This window comes from Colletotrichum higginsianum, chromosome 2 (assembly GCF_001672515.1).
Source record: "Colletotrichum higginsianum IMI 349063 chromosome 2, whole genome shotgun sequence".
NCBI lineage: Eukaryota > Fungi > Ascomycota > Sordariomycetes > Glomerellales > Glomerellaceae > Colletotrichum > Colletotrichum higginsianum.
Window position 1 is genome coordinate 4,127,641 of NC_030955.1, and position 19,786 is coordinate 4,147,426.

Consider the following 19,786-nt stretch of genomic DNA (forward strand, 5'->3'; position numbering starts at 1 on the left):
TCGTTGGAGAAGCAGAGCGTGTCGGACGAGACTGTTGAAGTTAAATCTGACAGGGGGGTTGCAGGAGGTTAATGTCCACCTCGTCCAGCGGAGACATGCTCCACATCCTTAGTTTTTCCCGGCCCCGGCCCCGGCCCCGGCCCGGTTGCCGGTCGCCGGGAAGGTCGGTGCGCAAAGGGCTTGACAGGGCAAGGGGAGGAAATACACAGGGCCATCGACGCAGGTGAGCAGGTGACGATAATGACATCTCAAAGTGAGTAATTGACGATCATCAATTAAAGCGCGAGTTGATGGACATGGTGGTGAGGTATGTGGAAGACGAGCTCGTTGGTCGTCGACCTGTTGATTAACGGTGAAGAAGGGAGCGGTGACAAGGCTCAGCGGCCGAGAACAGCATAAAAATATCCCCCCTCGTCACTTTCTCTCTTTGATTTCGGTAGGTCGAGGAAGAACCAAGACTGCCGATGGACAGCCTCGGTGGCAAGCACAAGAAGATGAGGCGCCCGGATCGAGACCCGGAGCAAACCGACACTTTCTGTCAACTCACGATGCTCTTCAATCTCTTGCCCCTGATTCGCAATGAAGAATGCAAATCCTTTCCCCCCTCTGTTGTTGAGACTAAAGCCTTCGTCGAGGCCTCCGCACCGGCCGGCGCTGGAGATTCAAGACCCTTGTCTCAAGGAAGAGAAACAAGTCCCTCTCGGAGAGGCCTTGCCGTCTCGCTGGCCAAGGGGAAGATCGCCCTCGCCTTTTGTGCACATGTCTCACAGCGCAGAGCATGGAGGCAATGTTTAGCAGGACGGGAAAGGGGGGGGGAAGAACGGCAACGGTAAATGGAGAAGACATCTCCCGTTGTCGAACCCTTTCTCCCTCTTTCACGCTTCCCGCGTGGTGACGATGCGTGAAGCCCCTCGGCGGCCGCTGCTTCCGGCATCTATACGAATGCGGCTCGAGGTCCCCAACCGCCAAGACGAGCCATCAAAATCAATCCCGGCCGAGAGCAGTAGCGGACTCAAGGCTGTCGTCCCCTTTGGCTCCTTGGGTCCTTAGCCTCGCGGGCCACGCTCCCTTGGCGCTGCCGGTGACGACCCAGCTAGCGCCCAAAAGACCACGAGGCCTGATTCAGCTGGGTTCTCTCCTGTCAGTCTGGTGTGATGTTGACTCCGGATCGCTTGCCCACGACATCATCCACATGTCTCAAGGAGCTCTTCCAGATCGCGAACCTCTGCCCGCCATTGGTTGAGGGGAGCCTTGTTGATCATCATGAACATCAATGAAGCCGTGGGGGTTCGAGAAGAGACTCTTCCCTCTACGACCGTTCTGGGATGTCGAGACCGAGACCCAAAGGCAATTACTCCCCTCATCGATGCTCTCATCGTGCTCTCAACCGATGGAGAGGACGCGGAAATCCTCTCCTCGATCACGCCCTTGCCTTGCCCACTTCCGGTCCTGAAAGCCGCCCCCATCAGCCACGACAGCCACTGCCGTGAGACACTTGTCGGAATCTGGGCCCCATGGCCGTCGCGGCGTCAGCCGGCGGCTTTTCTTGGGGGGTTTTTTTTTGGGTTTTTTTTTTTGCAAGTGCCCAAGGCTATTCGGTAGTTCCTGATGTCGAGGAATCCTCGAAACGTGGGCGAAGAGGCGTTGGAGAGTCTCTCCCTCCTCCCACGCGGACAGAGAAAGACAGGCTCCCGCAATGATATAAGAGAACCCAGCTGCCCGAGTATGGTTGAGACATCCAGAAAGCATCATCTCACTCATCGCACCAACATTCCTCAACCCCATCCTCTCCCCATTCCTGACCCAAGACCGCCACACGCTCCAAGGTCTTACACCTCACGGTCTCATCTTCATCATGCGCTTCTCCACCCTCATCGCCGCGGCTGTCTTCGCCGTCTGCGCCTCGGCGGTCCCTGCCCCGCTCCCTCAGCGGTCTGCAAAGATCACAGCCCCCAAGGCCGGCGTTTACACCATCCCCGAAGGCGGGACGTACTCCAACAGGATGACCTGGGACTTCAGCAAGCTCGCAGACGGCGCAAAGATCCCCGACGGCCTGCGCGTGAGCGGCTACCCGGTCAGCAACACGCACGTCTTCGCCGTGCAGAACACCTTCATCAAGGGCGGCTACCTCAACCTCAAGGTCGACGGCGGCCAGAAGGCTATGCCGTACAAGTCCGCCGAGGTCGTCACCACCGTGACCAACATCAAGTACGCCTCTGTCCGGACCGTCGCCATCTTCACCGAGAATCCCGGCGTCTGCAATGGTAAGCACACCTTCCCTTTCGGACATCACCTTCTCTCTCTCAGGGAGCTAACACACCCGCTCAGGCATCTTCTTCTACAAAAACGACAACCAGGAGACGGACATTGAGTGGCTCTCAGACGCAGCATCCCAGAGCAACGCCGGTAAACGCCAGGTCTGGTTCGCGAACCAGTCCACCGGCAGCAAGTCCCCAAAGTCCTTCAAGGCCGTACCGCCGCCGGCGAACCCGACGTCTACCGAGCATGAGTACCGCATCGACTGGCTTCCCGGCGTTGTCCGCTTCTTTGTCGACGGCGTCCAGACCTGGGAGACCAAGCAGAGCGTGCCCAACGTGCCCGGACCTTGGGTCTTCAACAACTGGGCCAACGGAGACAAGGGCTGGAGCGCCGGCCCTCCGGCGAAGGATGCCATCTTCAGGATCAAGGAGATCGACATGTACTACAACACCGCATAAGCCGAAGGACGCGGTGTTTCTCGCAACTTTGCCGCAGTAGCTTCTGCTATTCTTGGAACATATTGATGACGATAAGGAACATAACAAGCATGGAGGAATCGGTCTTGATACCAGCAAAAAGGAGTACATGGGGGACCGGGACAAAGGACAAAATATTGATGACGGAAGGGGAAATACTTAATGATGGGAAACGTGCAATGTTGATCCGGGTATGGGGTCATGATCATGATAACGAATCCAGTTAGACGAAAATATGATCAGCAAACTGGACAATACCATGATGGCAAGTGAAATTAGTAACATCACCCAGACTGCCATGTGGCAAGCTTAAGCATAGCCTCGAGATCGAATACTTGCTTGCCACAAGAAACAGACACCCATGACAACGGGAGTTTGATATCGGCGTACGTTGTCACCAACCATGACCGCTTGTTGCCACATTGGCTCAGCATCCGGCGGAAGAGAGCAAAGTTCCCATCCGATGGGCGGAGGCAGTGAGACGGCTCTCTTCTCCGTCGCTCGACCACTGTTCAGGAGAACAAAGTTGGGGGAAGAAGAGAAGGAAAGAAAAAAAAAAAGCCTGCTACCTGCTACTTGTCCAAAGACCCCACGATCCCACGATATAGGTGGGACCCCGGATGCTTGGAAAAGGCTAGCGGGTGGAGGATCGCCCCATGTAAGGACAAGGGGGGACGAGCTTCTTGCGGTTGGGCTCGTCCGTTCCGCGAGACCTTGCTCCCGCACGCTCCATAGATAAGACGGCCGCTCGCGCGAACCAGAGATGGAGAGATGGTCCTCATCCACGTTCGCCCCAAAGATGTTGCGGTCGTTGCCCGAAGGGCCTTTCCCGAACATGCCTCGGCCCCTCCCAGGACCTGCAGACGTGAAAGGCTGTCGAGCTTCATGGGGGAAAGCCTTGGAGCGGGACAGGGTAATAGCTCCGAGTCTGGAGTGTTAATGTTGCAAGCTTTGGTGGCATGTCCGACGACCGGTGGGTATTGGTGTCTGTCTTTGCGTTGGTTTTGCGTATCCGCCGTCACCCCTCCTCTACGCCAGTCTTTGATTAAAAGGACGTTCTGGCCACGGGGGGGGGTTCGGCGGGGGTCATCTTCGTGACACTCGCTGCGGCTCACGAACCTGTCAGAGGCTCAAATGTCGTTATCTTGCATGAGCTCCCCCTGGTCTAGATGGCGTCTAAAGGGTCCTGGGGCCTGTTGTGGAAGGGGAACCCCGCCTGTTGCGCGGGCAAGCAATCCCGAAAGAATCCGACTTTTGATGTTCGGTTCTCTTGGGTGTGATGCGTGATGCAGTATATGGCGTGCGCGGAATTGGGCCTGGGCCTGGGCCTAGTTCTGGTTCGAGCGAGAAATTGTTGTGCTCCGAAGCAAATGATTTCTGGTCGATGTTTGTTTGCTTCAGCTTCGGTTGCAAGCGAGCAGGCAACCCCGTAACGCCCACCCCCACCCGTACTATAGCCAATGGCGAGCCTTCAACCGACGAACGGTCCGTGACTGAGCCATAGGTAGCTTGGGAACAGGCTGGTTCCCTCGGTGTTCCTTGTTCCCTCTGCTCCCAGCGTTGTCGAAGTCAACCATCAAGGTAAAGATGACTCTATCGAGCCGTCTCTCGCTCACCTTGATGGTGTGCCGGCAGACCCAGTGTCGTGTAAGCCGAGCGCGGGCGCCGGATGACGGCATTATCTCAGGCATGAGTTGTGATTCAGACGTATTGTTCGCGACGAAGCGAGAGATGGGTCGCGAGGGTGGGGTGAAAACCTTAATGGTGTGCATATTCCAGAGTCTAGAGTTGCAATCGACAGACCAAAGAGGCATGCCGAACGGGCATGTCAGTTGCGATGTGCTGTGCCGTTGTCCAAATGACTGTCCCCAGCCGGTAGAATGCCTCAATGGGACGGCAGGTCAGCCCCCCCCCCCCACGCGGAGCAAAAGGTTGATTAATGGAGTGCATGTCGGCCGGACGCAGGCTGGCTGAACTGGGAGCTGCGCATGTCGTGTTCTTTCGACTGTATCAATCACGGGTCGACACGCAACCGTCACTCCCTCGCTCATGTTAGCCAGCCAGTATGGATATATGACGAAAAAGAGCCAATGGCGGGAATCCGATAGTCTCAATGGATGGCTGTTTGGGAGTGTTGACGCAGCCGTCCGTGACAGCATGCCACGGCAACATGCGTCCACTCCTCAGAACGGTAAGTGGCCGCGAAGTGTTGAATACACAACCTCGACCCGGTTGCATTGTGCCTGCGAGCTGAAGTTGCAGGCGACTCGATTAGCTATTCAAACGCGAATGGACGGACGCTTGTTATCTTTGACGGAGTTGCCGGTTGGTTGGTTGGTTGGTTGGTTGGTTGGTTGGTGGCTCAAGAATGCGCTGATGACCCCCTACAACGAACACACTGACTGCTCTAGAAGGTTCGACGCTGCTCTAACACTGACGCTGACAGGGCATTTGTCCAACAGGCCACTGGCCACGCCCGCCGAGCTATCGTGGCCGATGAGGGGGGACGGCCGTTGGAACAGGGCCGTGTCTTTCGCATGGTCCAAAGCTATGGTGCTCGTTTGATGAGAACTGACGAGACATTGAGTGACAATGGCGTGCACCTGGTGGTCTCACTGGGAGGTTTGAAGGAGGCGAGCAGCAGTTTGTGATCGACAGGCTGTGGTGCAGCATACCCCGCATTTTGAAGGCAGTTGAAAGTATGCATCGAACTGCGTAACTTGGCCGCCCGTACGGACAGACACTAGACGTGCATTGTATCGTGCTGGGCCTGGTCTGGGCCGGGGGGTCGCCATGTAGCGGCCATCTCTCGAAAGAGCGCCTAGTCAATGGCGATGAACCAATGTTTGCTGCATGGACTAGACCAGAGGACGGCTGCCGTTTGGGCCGCACTGTCCAGCTGCTTGTGGAGGGACATTGTTTCTGGCGGAGACGGTCACGATCTAAGTGGGCGTATGTGATGACGGTCTGTATTGCAGAGAGGCGGTAAAGTATCTGGCGCAGGTCACCCATCGTAAGTTTTTTCGTCCCATCCATCGGTCACAGCCCCAGGGGATCCCATAATTCAACACGCCAACCTCACCGTCAAGAGACGCCTGCTGGTACATGAGAAAACAATGGGACGCCCTCCAACCCCGGGCATGTCCACATCGTAGTCGTCGCCAGCCAGCCTGTAACGAGCGCTAGGTAGTTTCCATCCCGGGCTTTATACCCCGTGGGCTTCCCACAACTTGCGTTGCATGGGGAGGGAGGGCAGGGAGAGATGTACTAATACCTAACCATCCTGGACCTACCTAGGCCGTAGCTTGTAGGCTGTTGACCATCGACTACGACTGCCACGCTCCAGTCAACCGTGGATATACTTGGCACGAGGGGAGGGAGTAGGGTTGCAGGGAGAAAATTTCCGTCGGCTGCCTCTCCGGTGGCAGGATCGCCCCGCTTGTGAAGTGTGCATCAATATACACTGGGCAGTACCGTACTATACACTACTGTGTGCGACGCTCGACTTGAATAATGGATGGAAATGGAAACGCATCCTCTGGCCAAACGCGGTGAAAACACGTGTTCTGAGACGGCGGGCTGCGGTAACGTAACGGGACCGGGAGGAAAGGAACCAGGCGGATGCCACGTCGAAGGGGTTGTGTCATAGTGCTATTCCAAAGCGCCAACATCATGGGAGGCGCCCACTTTCTCTCCTTCTCGCCCGTTTGTCTGGGCCCTCCAGCAGTCTGGGGGCTGAAGGGTCTAGAATCCTGGCTACTCTGCCCCTTTCCACAGAAACCCCCTCCCGAGTTCCTCGCTCCGAGCCTCTGTTACGACTTACCTAAGTAGAGTATCTGTACGGATCGGTACCATCGGTTGTGCGGCGGGTGCATTGTTCGGGTTCCTGAGAAAAAAACCGGGGCCTTGGTGATTTGCGGCGGGCGACGGGCGGCCGGAGAGGTCCACGGATCCACGGGCTTCTCCACGGGTCGCAGGACGTCGAAAAAGCAACGAGAGGGAGGAGGGCGGCGCCACGCCATGGGACATGGGAACATGGCTCCGGACCGTCCAAGCTCCCAACTCCGTATGACGCCTCCAGGGGACTCAGGGCGTCTCTGTCCTCGGGTCTCTCGTTCCTCCTGGTGCGAGTTCCCCCTATTAAGAGAGTCTACTGGACTCCCGGTGGCGTTGAGCCCGTCTTCAGTGGCTCGCTAGGACGGGGGACGTGGGGACTTTTTGCGGACGCCGCCCAGCGGTCTGGTTGCGTTAACTTGATAAAAAAAAAAATCGAAAAAAGTTGGAGACCCCCCCAAGTTTCTGTCTGCTGCGCCTTTGGGCGGAGTTTGTTTCGAACTCTGTACAGAGTACAGGATACGGAGTACGGGTACGCATAGGTTTGCCTCAGGTTCAGGACCTGCCCATCCGTGGGGAAACGTGCTCAAGGTAGTGGATGAGGTGATGTGAGCCATTGCCCTGTGAATCACACATAGACCGGGGGCTCTCCTTCTCCGTGGCAGCCGCAACTGCGGACGCCGCACGTCTCGGCACACCAGACGCCAGACGCCGCCGCTCCTCACTTGTATCCCGGTGGCCCTCGTGGGCGTTCCACTGGACCCGACTCGACGGCACGAATGTTGGAAGATTTTTTCCATTACGCAATAAGTCGTCAAGTCGTCAATCTGAGAGCGGTGGCGGGGCTTCGCTGACAGAGCAAAGGGGTCAGTGTTTGGCGCTGTAGGCTGTAACCGTCCGTTGTCCCCAATGTTGTGCCATTTGAGCAAAATTGCAACATCTGATAATTCCAGACGTGCCGAAAGTATAAAAAAAATATAAAAAAAAAGGAAGAAAGAAGAGGAAATAAAAAACCGGGACTGCGTCATCCACCGGCCCTCCACAAGCCGCATGGAATCAATCCATGGCATCACCGACCCAACTGAGCGCGAAAGGAATGAAACCCTACCAAACAAGAAGAAAAACACACAATCAAAATCCTGGACACGACTGACATGTGTAAATCTTCCTTCGCCTCTGACACCTAGCCAAGGACGTGTCCAGGGGGTAATCAAGGAAACAGAAAGCGCAACGGCGGTACAGTTGCGAAATGTAAATGCGAGACGGGGAAATACCTCAAGTGGCCAGTCCCAATCTAGAAGCTGGGCAATGGAAAGTGGCGTGCCAAAACAAACCGCCTTGGCCAAACCCTCGTCACTAAACACTTACATTTCCCTCGCCAACAACACCGGCCTAAGCAGGCAGAAGCAGGCATCGAGGTTGCCGTGAGTTGCAACCGTATACGCCGCCGTCACAGCCATGCGAGGTTTTGTTTCGCCGGGCATGCGGGCTGGTTGGTCCCTCGCCATAATATGGGGTGCGCAGCAGCCAGGCGCATTGCATACAGCCAGAGCGAGCCGACTGGCTCTCCCAGTGCGTCCCAGAGTGCGGCCCACGGAATTGCCCAGGTCTGAGGTCGCAGTGTTCATGCGGATGGGGCATGGCGGATCGTGATGGGCGATTCGGGACACGTCGTCTTTTGGCTTCGTTGCATCCTTCTCCCGTCCCTCCAGATGCGCCCGCCCCCACCGCATTCGAGTGCTTGTTTCTTCGTCCAAGGACTTTGGACGGCCCGGCGTGTGATGTACCTCTTGGCCCCCGTCGCGCCGGGACCGGTACGTTGTGCGTCAGAGGGAGCCCGCATCGAGGCCGTAGAGGTTTCGGGACAGGCCCTCCCATTACGTTGAGGTCCTGTACGTACCGTTTCCTAACGTTGCGCCGGGCGGCTATCCTTGTGTTACATAAGGTAAGCTTGAATGGTTGGTTGCCATTGTGCACTTCTTAGCTAATGCGCTGCCTTGATGGTGCGCGAGCTTAGGACTAAGCAATTCCTACGCCTTGTTCGGGCTAGGCACCTGTGGGTAGGTAGGTAGGTACTTGGGTATGCAGGCGGACGAAAAGCACAGCGACGACACGGGGGGGGGGGGGGGGGAGCAAGATCCAAGGCATGGTACAAAAATAACCGAGGAGAGGGAAATGCAAAAAGTATACCGTAGTCTGCAATCCCCAGGGAACAGACAAGACAGACGCCCCTGGCACGGATAGAGTAAGCTGATGACAGAATTGCGAAGATGATGCATCGCAATCACCCAAAACACCACTTGCTCGCGTCAGGCCTCGCCGTCGTTAGTCCTCACATGGCCCGTCACCTGGCCACACCTCGCCTCGCCCACCTGGTCCAGGTCCCCTTGATCACCTCAATCGGGGTCCTTGTGGTGCCTTCAGCATCGCGTCAACTGGGTGTGCCTGGCATTCTGATTTCGATCGTGTAATGATGGAGGGGTTGTGGCTAGATACGTGATTGCAGCCACGGATTCACCATCCACCACTCACCGTTGCAGTTTTCTGTGAGCAACAAGAGAATTGGGTAGGTGGGTAGGTATCCGTACCTAGGTACAGAGGTACCTAGGCGGTCTTAGAGGGCGAACGGGCAAGTATCGCGGATTACATAACAGTACCGGAGGTAGAGAAGCATACCTCGACTCTTAAAAGGTACATCTTCTACGGTACGGCAGGTACAGAGTACTACGTTCTTGCTTCAGGCACTTGTAATTTTCATTACTTCACAGCTTCATCCCCAGACTGACGCTCGCATTCCGCTAAGATCGTGCATCATCGTCTGGCTGTCTTTGGGCTTCCCCATATTTTGCACTATTAAAAAGCCCTTGCTTATGCCCTGGTCTGCACATCCCCCTCGTCTCGCTAACTACCTTAGTCTCGACCGTGTCCGCCAGCACGACATCTCCACAGCGGAGAGGGAAGGAGAAAATGAAGAAAAGAAAAGGAAGAAAAGGAAGGGGGAAAAAGCCGACTTTGTATTTGATTATACAGATACACGCGCACACGCCGCAAGTAGCGTAAGGTACATTCACACTGTACGAGGTACGCTCTGGTATCCGTCGCTCAGTCCCACGGAGTCATAGACAAGGGTATCGGGTTACCAAATACAGCCATGGGGGAGGGGACCAGAAGACAGGCCTCCCCCGTCCAGCGCGAGCTCGCCATTTCGTCCACTCCTCTGCTGGAGCTTTCCTCTGCGGCTGTTCTCCCCGTGACGACCTGGGGGATGACTGCTATAGCATTTCAACCTCCGGCCCTGATATTGGATCTCGATCTGGCGATTTATGGCGCTTCGCTAGCTACCACGTTCCTCAACCACGTCAATAAGTCGGTGAAGAGAGACAAGTGAAAGTAAAAAGAGGTTTGAAGAGATTTCTTTCCGAGGAGAAGGGGGGGAGGAAAAACCACACCCAGGTGTAACGAGGCCGAACCATCCAAAAAATTCCCAACCAAATTAGCTCGCATAGCACACAGACGACACAAAGTACATGTTTTTATTCTCCGGGTCTCACACGCAGCCTGGAAGAAGTTGACCTCCCAATCCACATGTGGACAGCGGCTAGCCGGCAGAAAAACAGAGCCCATTCCTAGGTTATCCTGTCCGCCCTTGCTTCCCACCGTTTGATTCGGTGACAGACAGAAACGAGTCGGATGCGTCTTGCCCAACTCAGAATCCCACAGAGAGAGAGAGACGGTTCATCAGGGTGCGTCTGCGACTCTGCCACTCACACCCTGTACTGCTGTTATTACGGGCCACAATCCACCACCACCACCACCACCACTACCAAAACTACCACCGCACAGCTTGTGTCCGGTGTTCTGTGTTTGTGGTGTGTGGTCTTCTCTTGCTGCCTGTCATCAGCAAAGTTAAGACGACGGACGAATCGGCGGCGCTCTTGCCAACGCATGCTGTGAGCAGGCTCGAGGTCCGCTCGTGCCCCGACATCTCCGCTTTCGGCGAACCACGGCCCTGCCTGTCCTTGTGTCAATCCCAGGTACCTTGCGTCTTTTTGCCTGGGTCCCAGGTTGAAGAGAGAAGGGGAGAACAAAAAGAAGTAAAAATTAAATATTAAAAAAAACTAAAAAACTAAAATAAAATAAAACTCCGTCTTTCAAGGGAGCGCAAAGTAGCAGTACGGCAACGGAAAGAGTCACACTTGAGCGGCTCCATCCAGCATTGATCCAAGTACGGATACATTCAAAGCCATCCCAATCCGCCTGCAGGACTACAAATATTCCCTGGGCCCATCTTCCTGTCTGATTCCAGCAGAGAGCCTCAATTCTCTCTTCTCTCGCGCATTTCCCTCGCCCGTCTCATCCCGGGATTCCAAAGCTACACAAAACACACACATACACACACGCAAACGAGTAACGAGTGCGAGACGACGGCGACCACTACGTCAGCAGCTTCTCCTTTCGTCTTCGTCTCCTCTTCTAACCCTCGCTCGCGCCAAACGACATCGCTCGGCTTCCGCGTCGTTGATACACGAATTGCATCTCTCTGCACAAAATTCCCACCGTCACATCCCCGACCCAACGGAAAGACGGACAATTGCGAACTAGCTAGCCCCGGTCCCCGCATCCGTTCTCTGCTCTGTCGTCATCGTGCTTCCCACGAGAGCGCCCATCCATCCGTCTTTGCGTGCTGCTGGGTCGTTGATTTATTACTCGAGACGGCAGCAAACATTGCTTCTTTCCTGCAGACGCAGCACCCGGCCATCGACCGACCCCTGGAGCTGGCGCTGGATCTGGAGCTGGAGCAAAGGACAAACACACGCCCACTCCCCCTTCGCACCTACATACACCTAGGCTTACAGGCCCCCTGTCTTACCGAGCATTGCGTGCGACACACTGCCATTGTCCATCCACCCCCGGCGACCTACTTACACACCAAGTTTACAACCTCTCACACCACCGCAACTCACACCTTGTCGTCAGTCGGGTTTGGCCCCAACTCGCAGCCTCTGCCGCCCCTACCCACCGTATTAGCACGGTCACAGCAACCATCAGCCCAAGTCTATCTCAGCCGAGTTAGCCTTCTCGAAAGAAAGAACGAAAGAAAAAAAGACACAAGCGGCCAATCCTTTCTGCAAGCTTGCAGCACCACATCATATCTGCTTGGACTGGCGGCACGCCTCTTTTTCTCCTCATCCTCATCACGCCTGGGCCTCGACTCGGGTTCCGTCAGCAGTTGAAATCTTCCGACTGGACTGATAGGAGGATCAACCACGTCCCATTAGGAATCGTATCAAGTCAGAAGTCATAGTCACTGGCCACCCCCCGCGCGCACACACACACTCACACACGCACGCACGCACGCCTCTTCCCATCACTTATCAGCTTCTCGGCCAAATATACATATCAGCACCCACACCCCCCAGACGCAAACCCGCCGCTATCTTTCCAACCCATCACCAAGCCGCCTTAGCTACTGGGAAAAAGGCACACCATACAAACTACACATCAGGCGTCCCCTGCACTTGCGATAGCTCGAGACCCTTCTTAATCCTCCCAGCACCCGCTCTGACCTGCGGGGGAAAAAAACCCATCCAAGGGGGAAAAGGAAAATCTCTTCAGCGGCGGGCAACGTACGGAGCCGGAGTGCCACCAAAGCAAACCAACCCAGCCCAACCACAAGCAACCCTTCACTAGGTACGGATACTAAAGGCCAAGGGCCCCGACTTTGCCACTCGGAACCGCGTGAGACAGCAGGGACCAATTTCCTGCATTTCCCATTCCAAGGCCACCAACAGTCCAGATCTCACCGATTGTTGCGAAAAATTTTCACGACGAGGCCGGATACCGTCTTCCTTCTCCGGATCTCCTCTCTGCCTCCCTCCTCTTTCGTTTCCCCGTCCCGGGTCTCAAAAGCCCTCTGCCTCTGCCAAACCCGACGGCCGAGACAAGGACGGACAAGCATCGCACGGTGCTCTTTTGTCAATCCTCGCTGCTTAAGGCATCGCAACAGCGCTACCGCTCCACTAAACACCGCCATTCCCCGCTTATCTCCTGCCGCCGTTCACCCACCAATACAGGCACCGACTGCTACTGAAAGCCATCCGAAAGCCTGAGCGACGGAGAGTGAGAGACTACAAGAAGACCCCTGCCAACCTCGCATCCGTCTCTTTTGGAACTCGAACCCTCGCTTTCTCAGTCGCCGGTCTTCACTCACCTCGGCCACACTTGACTCACCTCGGCCATACTTATACAATACACCTCACGATGCATCACAGCCGCAGAAAGTCGGGCAACACGTCCATGTCGGAAAAGACGGTCACTGCCAGCGACCCCTCCCGCTATGGCAAGCGCCCTTCCACTCTCACCAGACGCCAAACACCCCAGAAGCTGGGCAAGAACCCCAGGGACCGCGAACGGGAACTGCAAGACTCGTGGGACGACCAACGCGAAAGTTTTCCTCAGTTCTGGTAAGTCATATCTGTCTTCCACTTCGTCCATCCGCCTCTTTTTGTTTCTCCTCGGGCTTGGGGGACACACACACACACACACACACACGGTTGGCTGCTGGCGCCATGTTCTGGGCTGCTGCCAACCCCTCCGCAACATTGTCGTCTGGCGATATGCCCATCGTCCAAATATCCTTTGCTGCATGGGTGCATCCCCCCCCCCCCTTTCGGGTGCACCGCAACGTCACGATGGGGGCCGAGGTCGGCGCCTTCGCCCATCTTCCGATGCCCGTCGACACAATGCAAGCCCCTCGTTCCGAGAAAGAAACCTTGCTGACTGGCCATGTTCTAGCATGACTTGCGAAAAACAGTTTGTGCCTCAAGACGCCAACTTCCTGTACTGCTCAGAAGCGTAGGCCACCACCATCCCCCGAGATCAGGATACGTGTGCCGCGACCTGACTGACACTTTCCCCAGGTGCCGTAAGCATGATCAACAAAGCGCATCGTCCACTGGCAGGAGCCACAGCCAGGCGCACATGGGCAGCTACCCCTTCTACGCCATGGGCAACCCCGAGCCGAGAGACATCGTGCCTCGCGCATCGCCCTCGAGGCCCAACTCGATGCACTTCTCTCCGCCCACGACGCCCGGTGCCACCACCACCACCACCACCGGCGGTAGTGGTCAGTACTCTTCCGCCATCTCCGCGCTGAGGTCGCTCAGCATTCGACCGCCGAGCCCGCCTTCCCCCACATCATCTCATCCTAGCCTGTGGCCCTTCACCAAGAGCAGCACCAACAGCCCCAGCACGTCGTACAACCGCGGCAGCAACAGCTTCTTCCCGGCCACCTACGATGGGGGCTACGCGGCCAACGGGTACGCCTACAACTACAGCTCCAGCGGCATGGACCGCCCTCTACCTACGCGGAGGCCCACCGGGCCGGGCTACTCGAGGCCGAAAAGCATCGAGTTGGTGACCCCGATGGTCGGTCGTTAACTGTCATCGGAGGTGACGCATCGCACGACGACACCATTAGGGGAGCGACTGACGTATTGTGCAGTGGGTCACATCCAGCTCAGTGTGCTGTGCACTGCTGAGAGGAGGGGGGGGTATTCTCCTCGTACTCGCCTGTACTACCCCAGCCCAGCCCCAGCACCTGGCCGCGGGGGTTAGCGTCGATTTCGAGCACCGGAAAATGCGGGGGATGTCGATTACGGGAGGGCGGTGTCCGACAAAGTGGGATTGATCCATCTTCAGCTCCTTTCCGCGGGTTGCACGGGTTGTCGCCTTTCCGACTCATCCGCACAAATATCCTCCCTTCACCGGCCCTGTCCTCCCCTCCTTCTGCCCCCATATCTACCCCACGACAAGCCATGCCTTGGCGCGGCCAGCATTGCAGGCTGTGGGGATTCATTTGCGCATCTGCCATTTATTTTTCCTGCACTTGAAAACGCCATGGCCTCGGTCATATGAGGGGAGGGGAGCAGCTTGGAAGGGATAAAAAAAAGAACAAAATTGGGGTTGCATAGGCATAGGCATATGGCATTGGTCGGCATCGGCGCAGCGAATTGGGGGTCGGGTCTTTTTTTTTTTTCCCCTTCTCTCCCACCCCATCTCTGATTCGAACCGACCACCCGGTACGCCATTCCCAACACAAACACGGAGGTGCCACGAGAACCTCCGCGTGTGGGGCATGGTAGGACGATTCATGACGGAGTTTGTTCTGTTTTCTTCTTTCTCTTTTTCACCGACTTGCATCGGGCATTGTCACCATTTTCACTCATCATGGCTTGTTCAAGCCGCCATCCTCACAAACCCCCCGCTTCGGCATATAGAAAGGCGGGTGCGAGCATATACGGGAACCTTGGTGAGCAGCTTCTGCATGGTAGCGCAAACCGGACCCGGGCATCCAGGGCGGACGTTTTCCTTTTTGTTTATTCATAACCCGGAGGAGGCATATGGCGGATACAGTACTCCCCCTTCTCTCAATGGGTCATCATCATATCATGTTGTCAAAATACATAGCATATCTCGGATCGGCAGTACGCATGGGGGAAGGGCTATCCCCAATAATTCATGTACGGATGTACGGTTCAGGAACATACTTTTGTGCGCGAGAGGCGCGTGAACAATCCGTTTGATCGTCAACCCGACGACGGCGAGAGGTGGAGGAGGGATTAACTGACTGGGTTGACTGGGCTTGTTTGGAGATAGATACTAGCAAGGAAATCAGAAACCCACCCATCCCGAAGCACAAGAACCTGCAGGGCCCCAATGTGAAAGTGGCCCCCCTTCTTGGACGCACAGCGTCGATCCCCTCCTGGCGGGTTTCCCCAGATGGTTAAGTTGCCGGGTGGGCGGGGCATCCGCGTTGGGGGGGGGGAGGGTTTGATGCGCGAAACTGACTCGGGAGATGGACAGGAGTTGAGGGAGACGACACAGACTGGGGCACGGGCTGGCTTGTCTATCTGGGGATGCCGTGATAAGGACGCATGTTTGTGTGATTAGGGGGGGGGGGGGGGGCGCTTTGGGAATGTTGATATTGAATGGCACACGCATGCACTGGCCCCGGGGGATGGAGAGTGTCTTTTTTGGAGGAGGGGTTTCAATATACGAGTGCGGGATGTGGCGCGCCCTCTTGCTCTGCTGTGCTGCGCTCTGGCGACATCCTGACTCTTTGGTGAGTGAGTGTGTGTGTGTGTGTGTGTGTGTGAGAAGAGAGAGAGAGAGAGAGACTAGGAGGAACGGACACACATCTGGATGCGGAAGGAAAGAGGACAGGACCGTCGAGGTTCCACGGCGCTCTGCTTACGGAGGCGGCCGGGCTGGCGGGTCACCCCCGGACGGACGTGAGGTGTTCCAGCAAAATATAGCAGGGGGGAGGAATAACCCATTTGCGGCCGTTTCTTCCGTCTCGTGGGCAACCCTCCACCCCTCCCCCATGTTGGTTGTTTATGCTGCTGCTGCCCGCAGGTCTGTTGACATTATGCGGTTTCTAGAAGCAGCGCCGGCCGCCCGGTGACGTGGTTTCCTCTCTCTCTGTCTCTTTCTGCGTGTGTGTCACTATCACGTCCAGTGGACGCCGGCAAAGAGTTCACTGTGGGGTAGGAGAGAATAGGGACGAAGGGGTCCAAGGGGGAGCGTATTGGATCTGGGGGTCCTGCGTCCCCTCGGTGTCGGAGACCGGCACATCGCGGTTGAGACTGGGGACTAAAGCCGAGTGGGGGCGGGGATGGGGCGTTCTGATAACGGGGAAGAGGGGGGGGGGCTTGCTTGCTTGCTTTGGTGTAACACGGGATATTTGATACGATTGCGTACGATGACGATGAATCGCGAAGGCATGAGGTGATGGAGAGCGAAGCGGTTTCGAGTCAGGTGCCGGGCCTCGTGACGGCGCTGGTCAAGTGATGGTACGTGGGTGAAGTTGATGGTGGGTAAGAGAGAAAGCGAGAGGGAGGGAGAGGGAGAGGAAGAGAGAGAGGAAGAGAATTGTTTGATGAATCGACCCATACGATGGGCAATGACGGAACGGCCTGTGCAGACGAAGCATCTCGTGACGGGAGGCCGTGGGCGGTCCCCCGTGTGTGACAAGGACGGTGAGATGCGACTTGGGGGCCGCGGCGGTGAAGCTTCGACGCAGGTCAGGCTTCCGGCAACGTGAGATAGAGGGTGGGATGGGGATGCCGGGTTCCGGGGGCTGGTTGATCACGCAAGCGAGGCGCCGCAGGCGAACCATGTTGAGCCCGGGGGGGGGGGTGACGACCCTCTGCCGCGGTGAAGGATGCGATGGCTGCAAGGTGAGGAGAGGTGTGCCAAAGGTGAGAAAGACAAAGGGGGAGAGAGAGAAGGGGTGTGGCTGAGTGTGGTGGCCGTTGTGGTGTGGGACGCGGCGGCTGAAGCGCACTTGACGCGATGCACATCTCGTGATGCGGACTGATGGACGTGGACGAAGGTGGTGGGATGACGTGAGGCGCTGGGGACCCAAGCCGTGTGCCCTGCTTGTTTTTTGTTTTTTTTGCTCCTCCACGTCCTCCGCTTCCTCCGCTTCCTCCTCTTCGTCTTTCCTGATCAGTTCTGTGATATCAATTCTAGTGAATGATTTGGGGGCGGGCTTGGGCTCTGGTCGGATCGGTAGGACGACGGCTGCTAGTGGTCAGGCTACGGCGTAGGGCGGCGGCTACGGCGCAGAGCGCTGGTTTCGAGCTGGATTTGCCATCGGGATTGGATTGGTTATCGACGTGAGATATGGCGCGAGATAGGGTAGTTTCGGCTGAGCAGATGGTGTGGGATTGGATAGCAGGGTATGTTTTGGTCGTAAAGTAACATCACACCCTTCCAACTTCTGTGATGCGAGGGAGGGACGGGGTGGGGGGGTTGCATGGCTGCTGATACGGAATGCCGTCGAGGTGGGATTGCAAGGTCTCGTCCGGGGCCTGTATCGAAGTGACGATGCGCCCTGGCTTCTCTTGCTCCTTCGCAGGGCGACGTCGCAGCGCGAGGGGACTCGGCCGGGTCCGGTCGGAGGGATGAGGGGAAAGGGACAAATGTCGGCATCGCCGGTGTTATTCGGAGTGGGTCCGGATCTCCGCTTTCTCGGCGTCGGTCGGGGGAGCGAGAGTGAGAGGGAGAGGGAGGTGGGAAGTTGGACGCGGTGGAGTCCAGTGTCACCCAAGGAACCGTCGAGGAAGCCTGACTCTCATCCCTGCGATTTCGTGTGATCCTGGGAGGTTATATTGACGACGGTGTTATCTTCGGTGTTATTCTTGACGGGGTGGTGTTTTCAAGCCGCTGGTCCCGTCGGCGCTCGACTAATCGAGACATGTCCACAACGGCAATTCTTTCTTTAATTTTTTCTTAGAGACAATGAATGAGCTTTTGCGGTGGACTTGGATCCTGCATTCTTCTCGACTCTGCTGCGTTCATGAATCATCCAATGTCTCCTGCCGGTGAAGATGTCCACGGCACCGGAGCTGACTCCGGCCACCGCAGCTCATGCACGACTCACGGTGTCTCCACGAGGTCCATCGTCATCTCGAACCCTGATGATCTCACAGCATGCGTGGTTCGAATACTACGCTACGCGCCAAATGTCCAAATTAATCACTCTTTGATGACTGATCTACTACTCCGGACCCAAACTCCACATGGGAATCATCAAGGGAAACACCCCCCAGCCTGCTCGCATGTGGATATGCCAAACACGCAGACGAGCACGCAATTTACACCCGCTGCTCCCCTGAACCTTCTGGGTAAGATATTTTTGTACACTTTTGGACGAGCACAGCCCTAAACATCCGACTGAGTAGCATGTACCTCTACTTGTTGTAAAACGTGTGGTGCTGCGTCCCCGTCTCCGCACGATCATCCGGGTCCGCGCTCAGCTCCTGCGGCTCCTGACTAGGCGCGGGCTCCGGCGCCGTTTTCTCGTCGCCCCTAGCCGGCGTGTGTCCAGGCACCGGCGGAGGGGTCACCCCCGTGGCGACCTGGACCATGCTGACCTGCGGCACCCACATGTTGCCGTGGGCGTCGTACTGCGGCTGGTTCAGCAGCGTCGTCGTCTCGGAGAAGTACGCCTGCTGCGGCGGGTACGACGCCGTCGACGACATGTGCGTCAGCGTCGGCATGCCCCCCAACACGGCCCCCGGCGTCGAGTGCGACGACTCCGAGGACAGCTCGACCGGCGGGCCCGTGTGCGACGGTACGGTGTGTGGGGACATCGGGTGCGGAGACTGGGGGTATCCAGACAACGGAGGCGGAGAGGAGGAAGAGGCCGGGTGGCCGTACGGTGGTGCGAAGGGCGAGGGCACAGGGCTGAGGTGTGTCGGGGGCGGCGACCACGCGTCCGACATGCTCTGGGCGTGGTATGCGTGACTCGGCCCAGGCGGCGACGGCCTTTGGTGGTGGTGGTGGCGCCGTTGCTCGCGGCACTTGCGGAAGAGGAAGTAGAACCCCACCGCGAGCGCGATGGCCAGGACCGCGGCGCCGATGCCGATGCCGATGATGGCTCTCGTGGGGAGTCTCGCGCTCGGGGCCGACGTGATGGACGGTCCAACGGCCCTCGTCGGCGTGCGGACGGCAACGTCGGCCTTGAGTGTGATCAACAGGCCGACGTCGGCGTAATCGAACCCGTTGGCGGGCGTCGTCTTGGTCGCGCCGCTGTTGCCGTCCCCGCCCACGACTGCAAGGACTTCCGGCGGCACGGCGTAGGTCGTCTTGTTGGGCTTGTACAGCTCCCAGAGGGCCTGGTTCGGGTTCTGCTTGCCCAGGTCCGCGTTATGGGTTCCCCACTGGCCCGGGGAGTCGCACAGCTGCGTGAGCGGAAACGTGCCCCCGGAGATGATCATCTGCGCCCGGCCGGGGGCCATGTTGCAGGATAGCGAATGGTGCGGGTAGTCGCCTGTGCCGTTGCGGCCGAGGGGGTACATCTTCACCCAGGTGAATGTTGGCATCGAGAGCACGTAGAGGTCGTCGTATCCTGCGCCGGGCACGCCGGGGACCGTTGCGCCGCCGTACATGTAGCTTGGCCAGGTGTTAGCGACGGAACTCTCTCGAGGACGTGAAAGAGCACGAACTCACATGTTGTAAGACGACTGATCCAGGGCCCACGTCACGCCCGCGCAAAAGCGCCGCCTCATCTCCGGGATCTGGCCTGAGGCTTTCTGTGTGTACCACTTGCTGCTGAGTACGTCGTAGAGGAAGATCTCGTCCATGGGCTGGCCCGTCGCCGTGCCGTTGGCGGACAGGTCCTGGATGCCCCCAAAGTAGACCAACAT

The 19,786-nt window shown here is 57.2% G+C and overlaps 4 protein-coding genes across 4 annotated transcripts; 3 read left to right on the top strand and 1 right to left on the bottom strand.

The window, feature by feature from the left end:
- Nucleotides 1–1,855: 1,855 nt before the first annotated feature.
- Nucleotides 1,856–2,717, top strand: CH63R_02938 (Glycoside hydrolase family 16 protein; the record flags this gene model as incomplete). Its single annotated transcript, XM_018297913.1, has 2 exons — nt 1,856–2,264; nt 2,329–2,717. The coding sequence occupies 2 exons, from the start codon at nt 1,856–1,858 to the stop codon at nt 2,715–2,717; spliced, it is 798 nt and encodes a 265-aa protein (XP_018162729.1).
- Nucleotides 2,718–4,905: 2,188 nt separating this feature from the next.
- On the top strand, nt 4,906–5,386 carry CH63R_02939 (uncharacterized protein; the record flags this gene model as incomplete). The annotated part of the gene is made up of 2 exons (XM_018297914.1): nt 4,906–4,926; nt 5,147–5,386. The coding sequence occupies 2 exons, from the start codon at nt 4,906–4,908 to the stop codon at nt 5,384–5,386; spliced, it is 261 nt and encodes an 86-aa protein (XP_018162730.1).
- Nucleotides 5,387–12,830: 7,444 nt separating this feature from the next.
- Nucleotides 12,831–14,009, top strand: CH63R_02940 (uncharacterized protein; the record flags this gene model as incomplete). The annotated part of the gene is made up of 3 exons (XM_018297915.1): nt 12,831–13,033; nt 13,365–13,424; nt 13,490–14,009. The coding sequence occupies 3 exons, from the start codon at nt 12,831–12,833 to the stop codon at nt 14,007–14,009; spliced, it is 783 nt and encodes a 260-aa protein (XP_018162731.1).
- A 4,319-nt stretch (nt 14,010–18,328) lies between these two features.
- CH63R_02941 (Cell wall anchored protein) lies at nt 18,329–19,786 on the bottom strand (the record flags this gene model as incomplete). Its single annotated transcript, XM_018297916.1, has 2 exons — nt 18,329–19,532; nt 19,590–19,786. 2 exons carry the CDS (start codon nt 19,784–19,786, stop codon nt 18,329–18,331), a joined length of 1,401 nt encoding a protein of 466 aa, XP_018162732.1.